This window comes from Opisthocomus hoazin, chromosome 10 (genome assembly GCF_030867145.1).
Source record: "Opisthocomus hoazin isolate bOpiHoa1 chromosome 10, bOpiHoa1.hap1, whole genome shotgun sequence".
Classification (NCBI taxonomy): domain Eukaryota; kingdom Metazoa; phylum Chordata; class Aves; order Opisthocomiformes; family Opisthocomidae; genus Opisthocomus; species Opisthocomus hoazin.
Window position 1 is genome coordinate 18,374,602 of NC_134423.1, and position 16,244 is coordinate 18,390,845.

The window sequence follows — 16,244 nt, forward strand, 5'->3', positions numbered from 1 at the left end:
TCTAAAGAGAGTGTGGTACTTGTTGTAGGAAATTCATGAAGCAAAAAATATTGAAATGCCTATATAAGCAACCAGGTATTTGCAGACTTCGGAAATTTTTTCATAGATTATCATAACCTGTGGATTATAATTTGAGATTGTATGATGTCAGTAGTGACAATAAGTAAACATAAAAAATTGCCATGATTCCTATCTTGTAAATTTTTTTCTTTTTTTTTTTTAAATCCATTGCTGACATGGCCTGTCATTTAAGGAAAAAATATCTATTTATAAAACCAGAGCTCTCTACCAGGTTAACATTGGAAGACTTCGTAGAAACATGGAAGTAGTAAGATGAAATATATATTTCTGGTATAATTACACTGCAAACCTCCTGGCATATTATTGCTATTGTGTTGACTGTTTCATATTTATTTTCCAGAGAATGGAAAGAATGTCAAAGCAGTTCCAATTTTTTATTCCGTGTTCTTAGAACTGTGGTTCTTTTTTTTGTTTTTGGATTAGGCTGCCCTGTTTGTGCTCAAATATATCTTGAAACTTAGTTTGCACTGCTGTGGGGCTACCTTTTTCCGTTAAGGTCTTTGCTTGCAGTGAAGCTAATCAAAGGGATTACTTAAACATGTCATATGAAATGCATGCTGAAGAGCTTTGCTATATCAGTTCCCCACTTCACTCTGCATGTTGTTGAGTGGAGGCCAGAGATATTCTGCACATTGCCTATTTTATAACATTTGACGCTCTATAAATTCTTCGGAAGGTGCAATTTTTAGACTGCAGTGAATACAAAGACTGTACTTTATGCAAACTGCATAATTAATCCACATCTTTGTACATTCCAGAAATATGGCTGAAGAACATAAGAATATAAAGCAGATTGACAATTACTTATTAATATCAGCATCTACAAGTACTGTTCTCTTGCTTTTAGATCTCCTTAGTTTATACGGAAAATATTATGTTTAAGTTAAACTGTTGTATTATTCTCCTAGGTTTCATCTAAAGAAATTCTCTTTGGCCATACTGCTTCTGTAACTTGTTTGGCAAAAGCAAGAGAGTTTGAGAAACAACCATACGTAGTAAGTGCTACTGAAAATGGGTAGGTAACTGAATATTCAATTATTCATTTCTTAAATCATTAAATGTATGGCAAGTGTAGGTCAGATTCTGTGTTTGGCAGAAGGTTTTTAATCCATAGTATGAAAAGTATGGCAGCTACTACTGATAGATTTCTACAATGGCATGACTGGCTGGGTAGATGAGGGGAGAGCCGTGGATGTTGTCTACCTAGACTTCAGCAAGGCTTTCGAAACGGTTTCCCATAGCATCCTCCTAGGGAAGCCTAGGAAGTGTGGGCTGGATGAGTGGTTGGTGAGGTGGACTGAGAACTGGCTGAATGGCAGAGCTCACAGGGTTGTCATCAGTGGCACTGAGTCTAGCTGGAGGCCTGCAGCTAGTGGTGTCCCCAGGGGTCAGTACTCGGCCCAGTCTTGTTCAACTGCTTCATCGATGACCTGGATGAAGAGTTAAGAGTGTACCCTCAGCAAGTTTGTGGATGACACAAAATTGGGAGGAGTGGTGGATACACCAGAAGGCTATGCTGCCATTCAGCGTGACCTGAACAGGCTGGAGAGTTGGGCGCAGAGGAACCTGATGGAGTTGAACAAGGGCAAGTGCAGGGTCCTGCACCTGGGGAGGAACAACCCCATGCATCAGTACAGGCTTGGGGCAGAACTGCTGCAGAGCAGCTCTGTGGAGAGGGACCTGGGAGTGCTGGTGGACAACAGGTTGACCATGAGCCAACAGTGTGCCCTAGCTGCCAAGAAAGCTAATGGGATCCTGGGATGCATTAGGAGGAGGGTGGCCAGCAGGACGGCGGAGGTTCTTCTTCCCCTCTACTCTGCCCTAGTGAGGCCTCATCTGGAGTACTGTGTCCAGTTCTGTGCTCCCCAGTTCAAGAAAGATGAGGAGTTAACTGGAGAGAGTCCAGCGGAGGGCTACAAGGATGGTGAGGGTACTGGAGCATCTCTCCTATGAGGAAAGGCTGAGGGAGATGGGCTTGTTCAGCCTGAAGAAGAGAGGGCTGAGAGGGGACCTAATAAATGCTTACAAATATCTCAAGGGTGGATGTCAGGAGGATGGGGCCAAACTCTTTTCGGTGGTGCCCAGCGACAGGACAAGGGGCAACGGGCACAAACTGAAGCAGAGGAAGTTCCGTCTGAACATGAGGAAGAACTTCTTCCCTCTGAGGGTGACGGAGCACTGGAACAGGCTGCCCAGGGAGGTTGTGGAGTCTCCTTCTCTGGAGATATTCAAGATGCGCCTGGACAAGGTCCTGTGCAGCCTGCTGTAGGTGACCCTGCTTTGGCAAGGGGGTTGGACTAGATGACCCACAGAGGTCCCTTCCAACTCCTACCATTCTGTGATCCTGTGATACTTAGGATAATGACTGTGTTGCTTATATACAATAGTCTAACGAAGAGCTCATCTTGTGGACAGCAGAAGGGTATGGCAGATTCAGATATCCAGTTAGTAGTTGGGAGAATGAATTGTTCAGAGGGTCAGATAGGTGCCATTCAAAGGGAGAATAAGGGACTATTGGAAGGAATCAGCAGGTTCAGAAGCATTTTAATAACATGGTGCTTTCTTCTGTTCCTTCCTGAGCTCAGTCTTGAGAATTGAATTAGTGTAAGAGGCTAATGTACTCTCATCCAGGTTATGCTTGCTCAGTGAGTATGTATGGAAGCACAGAAAAGACTACCCTTGAATAAAAGGCATATATGTTCCTTGTGTTTGTTTAAATCTGAAGTGCTATTTTGGAGTGCATCCTCATAGAGGCTCCTGATCTTCCAGCTTTTCTCCTGTGTGTTTGCTGTGACTTGGCCCATCACTTGAGTCAAACTAACTTCTGCAGTTCTGCTAGGTTAGTGTTCAAGAATTTTTTTTTTTTTTTTTTTTTTTTTTTTTTGTTCTCTGAATATTTGATGATCTTTTCAGCTGGGGTCTGAAGCCCATCTGTTCCGGATTTCAGCTGTTGAAAGTAGTTAGGGGTAGCTTCTTACTTCACTAAGGGCTTTCCTTAGACAGTTTTGTCTTGCTGCTTAATGATATTCTCCTCTCATTTTGGGTTCATCTTTTCCAATTGACAGGACAGCTCTGTTAAAACCACTTCCCATGAAGAGTTCCTGTCAATTGCCGTGCTTCAAACTACACCTTCCAGCACCTTAAGGCTACCACTTTCTCAGAGGAGCTTGTTTATTCTTTCCAGCTGCTAGGATCTCTCTGATTCTCTTGCTCAATCAAGAGTATATAAGAAAGGCATAACTTGAACTAACTGTTTCAGGCTTCTTAATCTTCAAAGGTTAGATTGCGCCACTGGACAGATAGTGGTAAGCAGTTTTGGGGTTTATGTGCAGAAGGGAGGGTGAGAAGTCTACAGAGCTAGTTTTACATCGGTCTCCTACAATTCTACTCAAGGGTTCAGAGGTGAAACTATTTGTCATTGTAATTCTGAAGTTCTGTTAGTGCAGTACGGTTTCCAGATGATACTAGGAGAAAAGATACTGAATTTCCGGAAAGATGGGTTGAAAAGTATTAAGAAACAAATGAGCCTTTTGCTATAGATATACCATACAGAGAGCTGTTCACATCCTGAAGGTTCTGCCTCCGAAGGATGCATTGGGCTTGCTTGGAATGTGTATAGGTAGGACTGAATAGTCTTCTGGCTCCTTTAAATGTTCACTTTTATCAAATTACTGCTGACTTCTCATTTGTAATACATAAGGGCAAAGCATCCATCACTGATCCCTGGAAGGCTGCAACGAAGTTGAGATAATTACAAATAGGAAGCCTCATCTTCAGGAGACGCAGGGTTTGTCGAACTGCATTTTCTGGCTTGTGAATCACTCAGTCCTGCCATTTTCAAGCTTCCATCTCCTTGTACTGAGAGTGGAGGAAGTTGTATGGCAGATGATACTCTCCCCCCATCCCGCTTCAGAATCTCTTAGGTGTTTGTATAACTGACCTATCCCAGAAGGATGAGTACTGAACAGTATTCTTGTACTTTATATGGAAATCCGTAAATTAATCCATAAGGATTCAGAAGTTCTCACTGATGTCCTGTGCATGCATATAGCATACACGGTAGGACAGGTTTGTCAACATGTGGTATCATGTACTCCTTTTTATCACACGCAGTAAATTAAGTGCAACATGCAGAAACTGAAGTTATATTCTGATCTCACTTGTGCATGTTTGCATGTATGTATCAACTTTACTGCTTTAGCTATGCTACTGTAATTGTCATTCTGATCCCAACTAGGAGAAATTCACTGCCTTCAAATGTTTAACAGACAGCATAAGCATTCTGTTTAAGTTATGACTTCTGGTCTACCAACTCTGATGCTACATTACAGATGTATAGATTTCACTGCTCTTGCTCAGCTATAAAGTATAAATTAACCAATATTTTTAGATTATCATAAAATGTGAAAGTGTGTAGATTAAAATGTTAATCACACAGTAGTATTTCTGATAAAATATTTTTTCCCCTATGTGTTGCTTAAGTCTTCAATATCTTGGAATGTAATTTCAGAAATCCTAATCATTATTTCAACTGTGAAAGTAATGCTTGCTGTTTAAATAAAACCTTAGAGCATCAAAGTTTAACATTTGGTTGCTGAGCTGTGACAATGTACCTCATACAACCTCATTTACAATATTTAATTTGACAGTGTTTCTGCTGTAATCTAGACACATAGCACAATGAATAATGTCTAGATGAGGAAGACCGGCTAATGCGTCTTTCTCGAACATTAAACGTGGTTAAGTGTAGCTAGAATCTTGTACAGACATTTAGGCTGTCAAGAGGCAAGTGCTGTATCCGTAACAGCTTTCAGGAATAGCCTCATGATGGCACTGTTTCTTCTTAACAGAAGTTGTGCTTCCTCTCAAGAACTGGTCTGATGTGGCAGAAGATGCATTATGTTTTTCAAAAACGTGTGGTTGAAGTTCAGTGAAATGAATCATTTTCAGGAGGATGTAGTTCCAAAGACAGATAGTTACAGTGACGCGTTGACGAGCTGTAATGGCAGTATACCTACAATTTGTTGTAGACCAGAGCTGGCCTTAAAGTCAGGTTTGCTGCAAGGCATCAGGGTGTAATTACCAAAACAAAAAGAAACAGATACTGTATGTCATCCCCTGCTAATGACCACAACATTTTCGTACCCAGTAATCTCTAACAAAAAGCCACGTAAGCTACCAGGCTGCACTTAAGTACAGCACTAAAGAAAAAGTTGTTGGCACAAATTATTCCAGCCAGTTGAGTGGAAATGACAGAGATTAATATGAAGTTATCTTTGGCAGGGAGATGTGTGTCTGGAATGTCACTAGTGGACAGTGCATTGAGAACACAAAGCTTCCCTATAGGCATACAGCAATCTATGTAAGTACAGCAACTTTTCATGGAATGTTTCTGTTCATTATAAGAGGAGTTTTGCTTTATTAAACATGATATTTTTCAGAAACATACAATTTTAAAGGTATATCTCATAACGTACTTAATAGGAGTAAAAACCTGTTACAATATAAATCGTTTTTTATCTGTTATTTTTCCTTTTTTTTTATTTCCTTCTAAGAAAAGAACTGAGACTTCTATGTTTCTCTGAACTCCTTAATCAAATCAAACTGGTTCTTTTTAAGCCACAGATGACTGGAATGCAGTATCAATTAACTTATTGTAAAGTTTGGGCATTTGAGTTGCAAAGTGAAACTGTCTTAATCTTTACTTTGTCCTGTGTTAAAATTACGTGGAAACGTCAAGTTTAATGTTGGCTTTTTGATGACGTATTTTATAAGTACAAGCAATCTAGCCAAACATTGTGAGACTGAAGTCTGCTGAAGATCTTATTTAAGTGTTTGAAAGGTTTTGATGCCTAATTGCTGACCTCCAGAAGACTGCTCTGCCCCACTTCAAAAAATACACTTTCATTCATCGCAAAACTCAAGACAGATCAATTATTTTCAGAGGCCAATTTGCTTTAAGTATTACTTCATATAATTTCAAGTGTCTGCTTTGAACTCTATCCAGGTACACTTAAGTATCTAGATGTTGGAGTGTGAGGGTATGTTTGCAATACGTGTGTGTGTGTTATTGAGGAGCCCAGCATGTATGTATTTGATTCAGAGAGATGGCTTATTTCTGGATATAGTAGTAGAAGAGCAGCTCAAGGCTCCTAGGTTAGTTAAAATGCTGGTTTTCTTCAATGAGGAAGTCTAGGGTGGAAATAAGACTCCAAATCATGGAAGTCTAAGATCTCATGTGACTCAAACTATAGCCGAATTCAGAATCCAAATGTTTTAAAGCTTCCAGAACAAACACTGTTTTTCATGATACTGTTTTGGGTGACGTGATGAATTCAAACACAATTGTTAATGGTAAGGGGAAGAGCAAAAGCTGGAGAAGATTGCCAAATACAAATTATAGAAGAATAACATCTTAATATATTCTTTTATATATGTGTGTGCATATATATATATAAAAGGATTGATTGTTAAGAAGTTATTTTTCTATAACTTTTGTGTATATGTTTAGAGCATATAGATATTATATGTGTTTGTGTATACACACGATACAATGCCTCAGTTATAATGCAATAGAGGTGTGGTATGATCTGCTTCGTGATGTTGTTGAATTAGATTTTAATAGTTAAAGTGGAGGAGTTCTGCAGAAAAGTAAACAGATCTGCCTTTTGGGGATATTTGTGGAAATCGGAGGTAGAGTCTTCATTCTTCTCCTTCAAGCAGGAAAAGCAAATACTTTTAGAGAATTGTTACTTTGCTTAGGAAAAGTAAGCTAACTCTAATTTTGGCTAGAAAATGATTTTTTATTCTGTAGCTTGGGCAAGATGGCTAAAGGAAAATAGGAACATATAACAGGAGAACTTTGTTGGGAAAATGAATAGATGTAGCTAGGAGGGGAACATAGTGTTAAAATGCAACCTTCAAATATTTATAATAAGTCAAGTTTTTTTTTTTGTGAGGGTTTTTTGGGGGTTGGGATTTTTTTGTTGTGGTGGTTTTCCTGTTTTGTTGTAGGTTTTGTTGTTATTCATGGGGAATGATTGCTTGTGGTGTAACAGTATGTGAGAGAGTACAATTTCCTACAGAATGTTATTGTGTGGGAGGTTTAGTGCACACTGATTTTGATAGCATCACCATTTAGAATTGTTGCTTTACTTTTAGTTAATGTTTTAGTAGGTTTTAATTAAAATACTAGCCTATCTGGTCTAGTAGGTTCCTTTTGTTCAGTGTACGTGATACAGCTATAAATGGCAGATGTCAAGCAGTGCAAACTGAATATTTGCCATTTGAAATGAAGTTTAACACCAGGGTCAGCTCTTAACCTTGTGTGAATCTTAACCAGTGTGGGATTTTCTCAGAGGACTGCCTATACAAATCTTCCAGTTCAAGCCTAATTTAAGAGTAACAGTAATTACAAATGGTTCCTACTGCTAAGCATTTCTGCCTCTGATCACAATATCTGTGGTACTACTTATCCTATTCTCAGTTATTTATGCTTCTTTTGTTTTCAGACTTCAATTAGTTAACTGAACCAAGAATTATCTAAACAAAACAATGTACAGAAAACTTGTAGTAAATGAGGCACATTTTTTTGGGTCTATCATATTTTCCTCCGACTACATGATTGCTCCATTTACTTTAAAGATACTGTGTACTGGTAAATTCCATTTGAGGTGGTTGCTTATTCATTTATAGCAATTATGTGTACCGTTATGGGTAGATATTACACAACATTCAAAAGTCCCTGCACATAGAAAACATCTAGCGAAAAAGAAGTTTTCACAGTCACTCTGCACCTCTGTAATCTCTCTTCCTTAATACTTTGCTATGTGTCTGTCTTTTCTTTGCATGATTGTTCAGAAAGAATGAATCTGCTGATTGCTAGGGCATGAAGGATATATAATGGAGTAGAAATTATTCCTGGAAAGTAATAAAAATTTCTTATGAATCTTCTGCATTTCCGCCTGATTTTTTTCATCTGTTTGTACCTTTTGATAACTGAAGCTTTATGAAATGTATGAAGAGAGATGAGGCCTCTCAGAAATGAGTTCCAAATTGTTTAGCAATTTATAGTGAAAATTAACACCTTATTTGCTTCCAAAAAGCCTAATATTTAGGCAGGGCAGATACTGCTTTCAGCACGAAGCATCTCTCACTAAGCTGTATGCCTGTATTAAATTGTTATAAATGTATGTGAAATGCTTGTGTCACTAGCAAAATTGTGTATGGTCTCACATATGCAGTAGATTTTTTAGTAATACTACAAGTGCGGATTACAATTCCAAGTATGACATGCTGAATGTGAAAAATGTGTGTGCATGTTTGTGTAGCTCTGTACGCTGACTCTTCTTTCCACTTGTGCAGTATTACCATTGCTCGTTCCGAATGACAGGTGAAGGCTGGCTTCTTTGTTGTGGAGAATATCAAGATGTTCTTATTATTGATGCTAAGACTTTGGGTGTTCTTCACACTTTATCATCATCTCAGTCTTCTGATTGGATAAATTGCATGTGTATTGTACACTCTGCAAGAATTCAAGGTATACATTGTAGATGTATTTATGGAGGCCAGTTAAATTGTGATAGAATATTTTTGTCTAGATAGTACAATCCTGCTAGATTTAATATCTAATCGTGTTTTACAGAGCTGTCACGTACAAGATGTTAATGTTTCATTGACAACACATAAGACGGTGTTTTTATTACTCCTAATATTGGTCATGTCATTTACTGTTTCTTAGAGGAAAAACAAGCAGCCTCTACACGGGTTGTAAGCAGCTCCTTTCTTGGATAATAAGTACAAAGTAATTTTGTAATGTCAGGGACATAGAGGGCACAAAATCACTATTCTATGCCTTCTATTGAATTATATCTGATTGGACAAAAGAAGTGTTCGCTACTTGCATGTTTTGTATTTCTGTATACCAATTAGTTATTTTTGTGTAAAACTAATATTTCAGCTAAACAGTGTGCTGCAGAATCCTTGTTTTAATACTGTATAGAACACCAGTGTCTATGCCAATGTTCTCTTCTGGTGTTAGGCACTGTCTGAAGTTGTTTGACTATCTCACTGTTAACTTTCCACAGAAGACTCATTGGTTGCAGTGTCTGTAACTGGAGTTCTTAAAGTATGGGACCTATCTTCATCTTTCAATAGCATACAGGTCAGTTTGTATGATGTGTGAAACAGCAATTTGAATGATAACATGAACATAGTAATATTATCAAGTAAAGGATACTTGGAAGCAAAAAATTAATAAATTAGAAGCTTCTGGATATGTACTAACCAGAATTGATTTGTTTTGTCACAAATTTCTGAAAACACACCCTCATATTGCTATTTAAAATTAGTTGGGCCATTGGATAGCTCTTGCCTTGACAACTGCAGTGCCTATGCCTAGGCTTTGTGTCTTTCCATATTCCATGATGCTTAAGTAGTAATGCTTTCCTTCTGTCCTGATAATGGACAGAAGGAAACAGACTTTGTTCTTTGAACCCCTTCACTCCTTCCTTTAAACTCAAAGCTTTTCAAAGTTGGCCTTTGCACTCCCTCTTCACCCTTGTTACTGTCTTCAGAATGATCCTTTAGACTTTGTTTTCCTCTGTCTGCCTCCTACAATGCTGTCTTCACTTGGAAAAGACTCTTGCTGTCTGAAGTGCCCTATTTCTCCATCTTCAAACTCACTTATTCTGTGCAACTTTTCTGTGTTAATATTATCAGCAGCTGTCACTTAACATACACAAGTGTTAGAACTGGAATGCGATGTTTTGCGTTTAATTAAAACTCATAGCTAGATTCACAAAGGGACTTCAGTATTACAGCTAAGTACTATGAATCGTCAACAGAAATAGCAAAATGTCAACAGTCTTCTCTGAACATCAGTAATACATTACTGCCTCGCTTGACAAACTGCAGAGCATGCCGCAGCACTACTTGTTAATGGGTAGAATCGGGCCCCTCTGGAGAGTCTGTCAAGTTTGGTACCATACTGGTGTTTTGGTTTATCTGCAATGTGGTGGGGTTTTTGTTTGGTTTTTTTTTGGGGGGGAGGGACATGACGTGGTGTCTTTTCAGCATCTCTAGGACAAAAAGTACTGTTATGCTGTAGAAATTCTGGGAACTAACAAGTGATTACAGATGTCAGAGAAGAATATATGGTGTGGTGCCATCCTTTTACTGCCTGGGGCCTTCTTTTGTGAAGGGAGGAGTGCAGAGTTAGTAAGAGTTGGTAACAATCCAGTTACTTCATATGTTACAGAGCAGTATTTTAATAAATGCTGTTGGATTTAATTGGAGCTGCAAAGAGTAGTGAGAGAATGGTTTGCAGTTTGATAGCCATAATTCCATGACCAGCATACCTCTTCGAGAAGCTTTGATGCTGGTGGTATCTTTCAAAACAGAAAACATCAGTTTTCAGTGATTTAATAATTAATAAAAATAATTCCAGTACAATTATTTTGACCATGATGGCGTTGATAAGTCTGATATTCACAGAAGAAAGGTGAAAATACATAATTTTTTTAAGACATCTGTACATTCAGCAGTACAAAGCTAAGAAATGAATTGCTTTTCCACTACTTTTTAGAGGTGTTAAATTCAAACAAGACATGTGACAACACCATAGGTCTCGGACTGTCCTGATTGCAATAAGAATGAGTGGGAAGGCAGAATATTCATCAGCCATTCTGAATCTGATACTGTCAGTTTGTAGGTTCTTGTAGCTATTTTTTTTTTTGACTGAAGAATACTTAGCAGATATTCATTACAGCAGATGCTATCTATGACCTGCCTTTAGTCCTCCATATTCATTATCATTTCTTTGAACGAGATGAAGGTCTGAGCCATGCTGAATGTCTTCTGTTTACATGGTACTTGTGAACCCTGGTGTCTTCCTGTCTCACTTTTGATTAAGAATTATATGTTGCTTTGCATTTTGAAAGTGTCTGTTAACAACATTATTTTCAGTGGTTTGTTTCTATCCTAAAAGTAAAAGATCAGATACGTAGAATAGATCTTACAGCTTTTTTCCTCTGTGCTGTAAAGGAGAGACAAAGTGTGTGCGAGAAGGAATCAAAATCTCTGGACTGTATAAATTGTCGAGCAGTACGGTTTTGTACTTACACGGAAAGGCTCCTTCTAGTTGTGGCCTCCACATGCTGGCAGGTACATTATTGAGCATTATACTTTCAAAATTATTAACAAAATTAAAAATAAAAGCTTATGTGACTTTTACATGCAGATACTTGTTTTTCTTCTCAGCTTCAAGAAAAAGTATTCGCTGATTGTTGGATATAATAGTGTGCTGTATCCCTTCTCTGCTTATGTTAACTACCTGAGATGAAGTGTGTATTTTTTATTAATGTATTTCTGCTTATAATGTTTTACATGAAATTGGTGGGGTAGAAAGGGGATTACTTTAAGTATTAGTTAGTTTCAGAGCATGGGGAGTGTTATAGTCCCCTCCACAGTGCATTTCAAAAGGAGATGAAGATGCACAAAAACTGTTGAAGTATGACAGCAGTAATCATGGATGGCAAGTCCTCAGTAACCAGGGTCCTTTGTTCAATCAGGGCCAATAGCCTGGGTTCCACTAATTGAAGTTGGATAAACTAAAGACCCCAGACTATATCACTTTTGCTTGCAGCTGTAAGCAAATAAATGCAGCATGTAGTTACTGACACTGGTATTTATTTTAAATTTTAGTTAAACTGAACTTTATTGTAAAAATTCTGTATTCCTTTTTCCCTGTGTTATAACATTCTGCTTAAAACAGCCCTGAACTGTTAGTGTAACGTATGTATCTGACGCAAATGCCACTGCTTGAGGGAAGTGGGCAGGGCGGAAAAGTCATGTACACCTGAGTCAACTTAGAATAATACAGATGTAGGGTGTCCTTGAGATTTCTCTTGGGCTGTTTAAAAAAGTCTGTACAAGAGCTTTTATAAAGAAATTCCATATATAGAACGGATAGGGTTTTCATGGAAAAGTCTGTGACATGCATTGTTTTCTATGAATTTCTATAATGTTTTTCCACAAGAGGTGCACATTTCTTCTAATATCTCCATTATGCATTTCAATACTTACGTTTTACTGCTTAAAGCAGTGTTACAGGTACATAAGACATATTGGATTTGCAACATTTATATTTCAATGACTATACAGCTTTAAAATAAAACAAGATTATAATCTTGCTTTTTGATTAGAAAGTTGTGTAGCATAGGAGAGATTCACATGTGTGTTTAGAGTGGCTACTTAACCCACTTCTATAGTAGTGAAAATATAGAGAAAATTAGCCAGAAATTAAGTAATGAATAGAAATTCAGTACAAATAATTTGTAGAAATTCTCATTCTGAAATCTATTTCCTTGCACTGCTGGATTAAATTATAAAAATGTGGCTATGAGTAATCTCTCCATGATGCCACTAGGAGCGTGAACAACCAGACAGTATCCCAGGTTGCCCTAGTCTAACCTTTTTTGACTTAAAATGGGAAGGTCAGAAGAAGCAAACAAGTCATATAATTTTTTACCAGCTCTAGAAATTGAAGAGAAGGATTCTTGCAAGCAAAGGGGATTATGTGTTCTTTGCTTTCAATTAATTTGTGAAAAATAAAAATCTCTATAGCACCCCAAAGAAGAAAAGAAAGATTCTGCTATACGTGCTATGATTATGACAGCAGATCATCTGTTAAAGAACACAGACAGAAACATTTAGAGCTTCTGTCAGTCTTCAATGTCATATCTGTGTGCTAAATTCATTACCTACCTCTTCATAAAGAATTAATGGTTTAGTAACTATTAATAATGAATGCAAGGCAAAACGAAGTAAATTCCATCCAAAATCCGCGTATGTAACAGAAGGCTCTAATGCTTCATTTTTTTATTGACAGTTTCTTTATCTTCTAAATACATTATTTGATCCTGATTTTGCAGTGGTTTGATAATATGTAAAATGCTTTGGCTTTGAAAGAGGTAGTCAAACTACAAAGAGTCAAGCTAATGTTCTACTTATTGATCCATTGCCCAAAACCACCTTGAATTAAAATGAATGTGCCAATACTGTTTGTTTATATTTCATTGTCTTCCTGAGCTTAGGTCTATGATTATTGTGATTTCTCCTTGCTTTGTACCGAGTTCTGTAAAAGTGGTCAGTGCTTTGCTGGTGGAGAAGTACTAGCGGCTTACAGACTTATCATCTGGACAGAAGATGGCCACAACTACATCTACCAGCTGCTGAACAGGTGGGCGCAGATGGGAAATTCACACAGATAGTTCAGGTACAAGATGAACTTTGGGAGGTTTATTATGGAAAATCTCTGCATGTTGCAAATGATCAAAAACCAGAACAAAACCATTTTGACACTCAAAGATTTACCCTGAGTTTGACAGCCCTCAGTCTTTGTTTGACACAGCAGGGGACACAGGAATAAGATTAACCATGTAGAACTTGGGCAGCTGGGGCTGTGATTTCAAGAAGTTGCTTGTAATTACTTATTCAGTAACTTTTAATTGAACTTGTGAATCTTGGATGTTACTGTTCTGCTTTCTGAAAAATGCAACTTGCTAAAGCTCTTAATTTTTTTTTTTTTTTTTCCAAATCATGCAGTGGGCTATCTAAAAGCATATATCCTGCTGATGGGAAGGTGCTGAAAGAAACTGTTTATCCTCATTTACTCTGCTTTACTGATAGCAAGGAAAATAAGGTAAATTCATAAAGGTTTACAGCAAGCTTCAAAAGTTTGTTCATTATCTGTTTGCAAGTACCTGAATGATACCTAAAAAATTGTTGAATTTGTCAAAAGATTTATTTGCTTTATGAAAACAGTGAGTAATTCCTTCACTTTAAAATTTTTACTTAAAACTTGGAAATGCTTATAGAATATTTTTGTTTTAAATTCTGGAAATATTTGCTTTTTTTCACAGGGGAAAAAATTGTTTTCAGCTATAGGGAGACTAGTTGTTGAACAGACTTTTTTCTAGTTTTGGCAGAGAGCTTTTTCAAGTTAAAGGTGGTCTAAAATAACTTTACAAGCTTTTAATTTCATGTTTGTAGGGGAAAAAAAATTCAAAAAAACAAACAACAAAAAAGCCAACCCACAAGCAAAATGAAGAAAGTTGCTTAGTTGTTTTATTGTATTAAGAAATGTAGGCATGTTTTAGTGTAACTACATAAACAGGTTGTTTCCCATGGTATCCATCCTAAATTGAAGGGATTTGAATCTGTGGTGTTTTTATCCAGAATACTGTTATCTTGAGCCTTCAGAGGCATAATCACATGCCTAACTTTCTTACACTGTGAGCAGATTGACAGTACCCACAGTGCATAAAATTAGACACGTGATTCTCTTCAGATCCATGGTCTCTGCTTGAAGAAGCCTCTTTAGCTCAGAAAAGAGGAAGCTGAAAAAGTAAGTGATCTTTATACTACTGATTGAGAATTAATGTTTAGCAGAGCATGTCACACCATTTTCAAATTTAGAAATTACTGCTTAGACTAAGTAGCTCAAGTGGACTCAGCTATGTTGGAAAACCTGCAGCTCGACTCCCTTTGTGGTCACATAAAGCACTACTCAAAAAGAAATAGGTAAGGAAAAACAGTTGATTCAAAAAGTAGAAAATTTATTAGAATTACGAAGTAGGGAAGAAAAACCTAAAAAACACTGGCAGGGATTCTTATTTGGCAAAAATTGAACCAAACCAAATAGAACAGATTTTTATGTGTAGCTTTGATTCTGGTTTTGTTGCTAAGTCTTACTGCTGGTACTGTTTATGAAATAGCAATTGTTGGAAGATGTGGATTTAATTCCTGCCTGCAGTTGCATTAATCTTTTATGTCTATTTGCATGAACAGGTCTTTAAACGGTTTCTGAAGGTATGCAAAGGAGACATATTTTTATTGGTACCTGACTAGAAACACACTCAAATATATACGTACGTGAGGTTTTCTAGTGTTCTTTTTTTCTTTCTGTTAACAACTCTAGGCTCTTAGAAAGCGTTTTTGTCGCATACTCTTACAAAGCCTGACATTTAATTTTCAGCTGAAGGGCAGTAGCACAAGCTGTTCAGTTTTTCCCCCAAGCACTGTGATCTAAAATCAGATAGGATAACTGCTGAAGGATGCCAAAAGGTCAGATATTGTGAGGGACAAGAAATAGCCAAAACACACATGGCTTAGCAAATAATAGGGTTACAGCGGTGGTAGGAAGCTCAGACATGCTTCCCCCAAAACGTATGCGTTTTTTTAGATAATGTCCCCTGTCCTTTTCTAGTATTTCTGCTTTAATATTTACCTTACTACCTGATTTGAGACAGCAAAACTGCTGTGTGATGATCTGTTTTGATCTCCATTCTCAGCCTGTAAACTAAACCACATTACAGTACCTTGCTTATTGTGGAATTTACTCCCAAACTTCCATGTTGTAAATAAATTATATCTAACATATGGGGACGTTATTAAAATGTTTTGAAGGAGCAAACAGAGTCAAGCTGTGTCTACACTGTTTTAAGTAAAGGTGATGTGTGGAACAAAAGAGTTTGTGCTGATGACCTTTCATCCACACTATCTACAGTACAGGGTGTGCTTTTGGGGTTTGCTGCAGTGGGATTTTTTGTGTGCTCCTGCACACATCTCCCAGTTTACTTTCATGCAAAAAGGGTCCCAATCTGGGGCTCCAAGACAGCTCCACAACACAAACCTAAGCATTCACTTCCAAAGTATGTGCCTGGTGTAAACATAAACATACTAATGCAGACATACCTGGAGATTCCTGGTTTTCTTGACTTCCTTGAGGGTTTTGAGCAACTAAAAGCTTCCTCTTAGACACCTCACCTGTTTTTTAATAGTTTGATACTTGAGAATGAAGCTTATGTAACAAACTAAACAGGGTGTTCTTGGTAAGTCACCAGTAGATTATCACATAATTTGGGTATTATTTCCATATCACCACATCACTATCTGTGGTGTTATGCCTACAGGCAAAGAAAGCCTACAGAATTCTAGTGTTCATGAAAAAATTAAAGCAGTGTTTGTCGAAGATAAATATACTGCAGTAAGTTTTAATGCTGACTGAATGAAACTAGGTAGATGTCAGTAAGGTGGTTTATTAATGGTATACCTTTGTAGTATCTAACTGTTTCCAGATGACTGAATGATGGTGTTATAGA

General features: G+C 37.5%; 1 protein-coding gene across 1 annotated transcript in view; it reads left to right on the forward strand.

The window, feature by feature from the left end:
• WDR72 (WD repeat domain 72) overlaps positions 1-16,244 on the forward strand; it is a 118,057-nt gene that overhangs the window by 252 nt on the left and 101,561 nt on the right. The window contains exons 2-8 of the mRNA XM_009940224.2: positions 990-1,096; positions 5,365-5,443; positions 8,446-8,620; positions 9,168-9,244; positions 11,125-11,244; positions 13,176-13,321; positions 13,687-13,783. Coding sequence (XP_009938526.2) covers positions 990-1,096; positions 5,365-5,443; positions 8,446-8,620; positions 9,168-9,244; positions 11,125-11,244; positions 13,176-13,321; positions 13,687-13,783 — 801 coding nt within the window. The remainder of the gene's footprint in view (positions 1-989; positions 1,097-5,364; positions 5,444-8,445; positions 8,621-9,167; positions 9,245-11,124; positions 11,245-13,175; positions 13,322-13,686; positions 13,784-16,244) is intronic.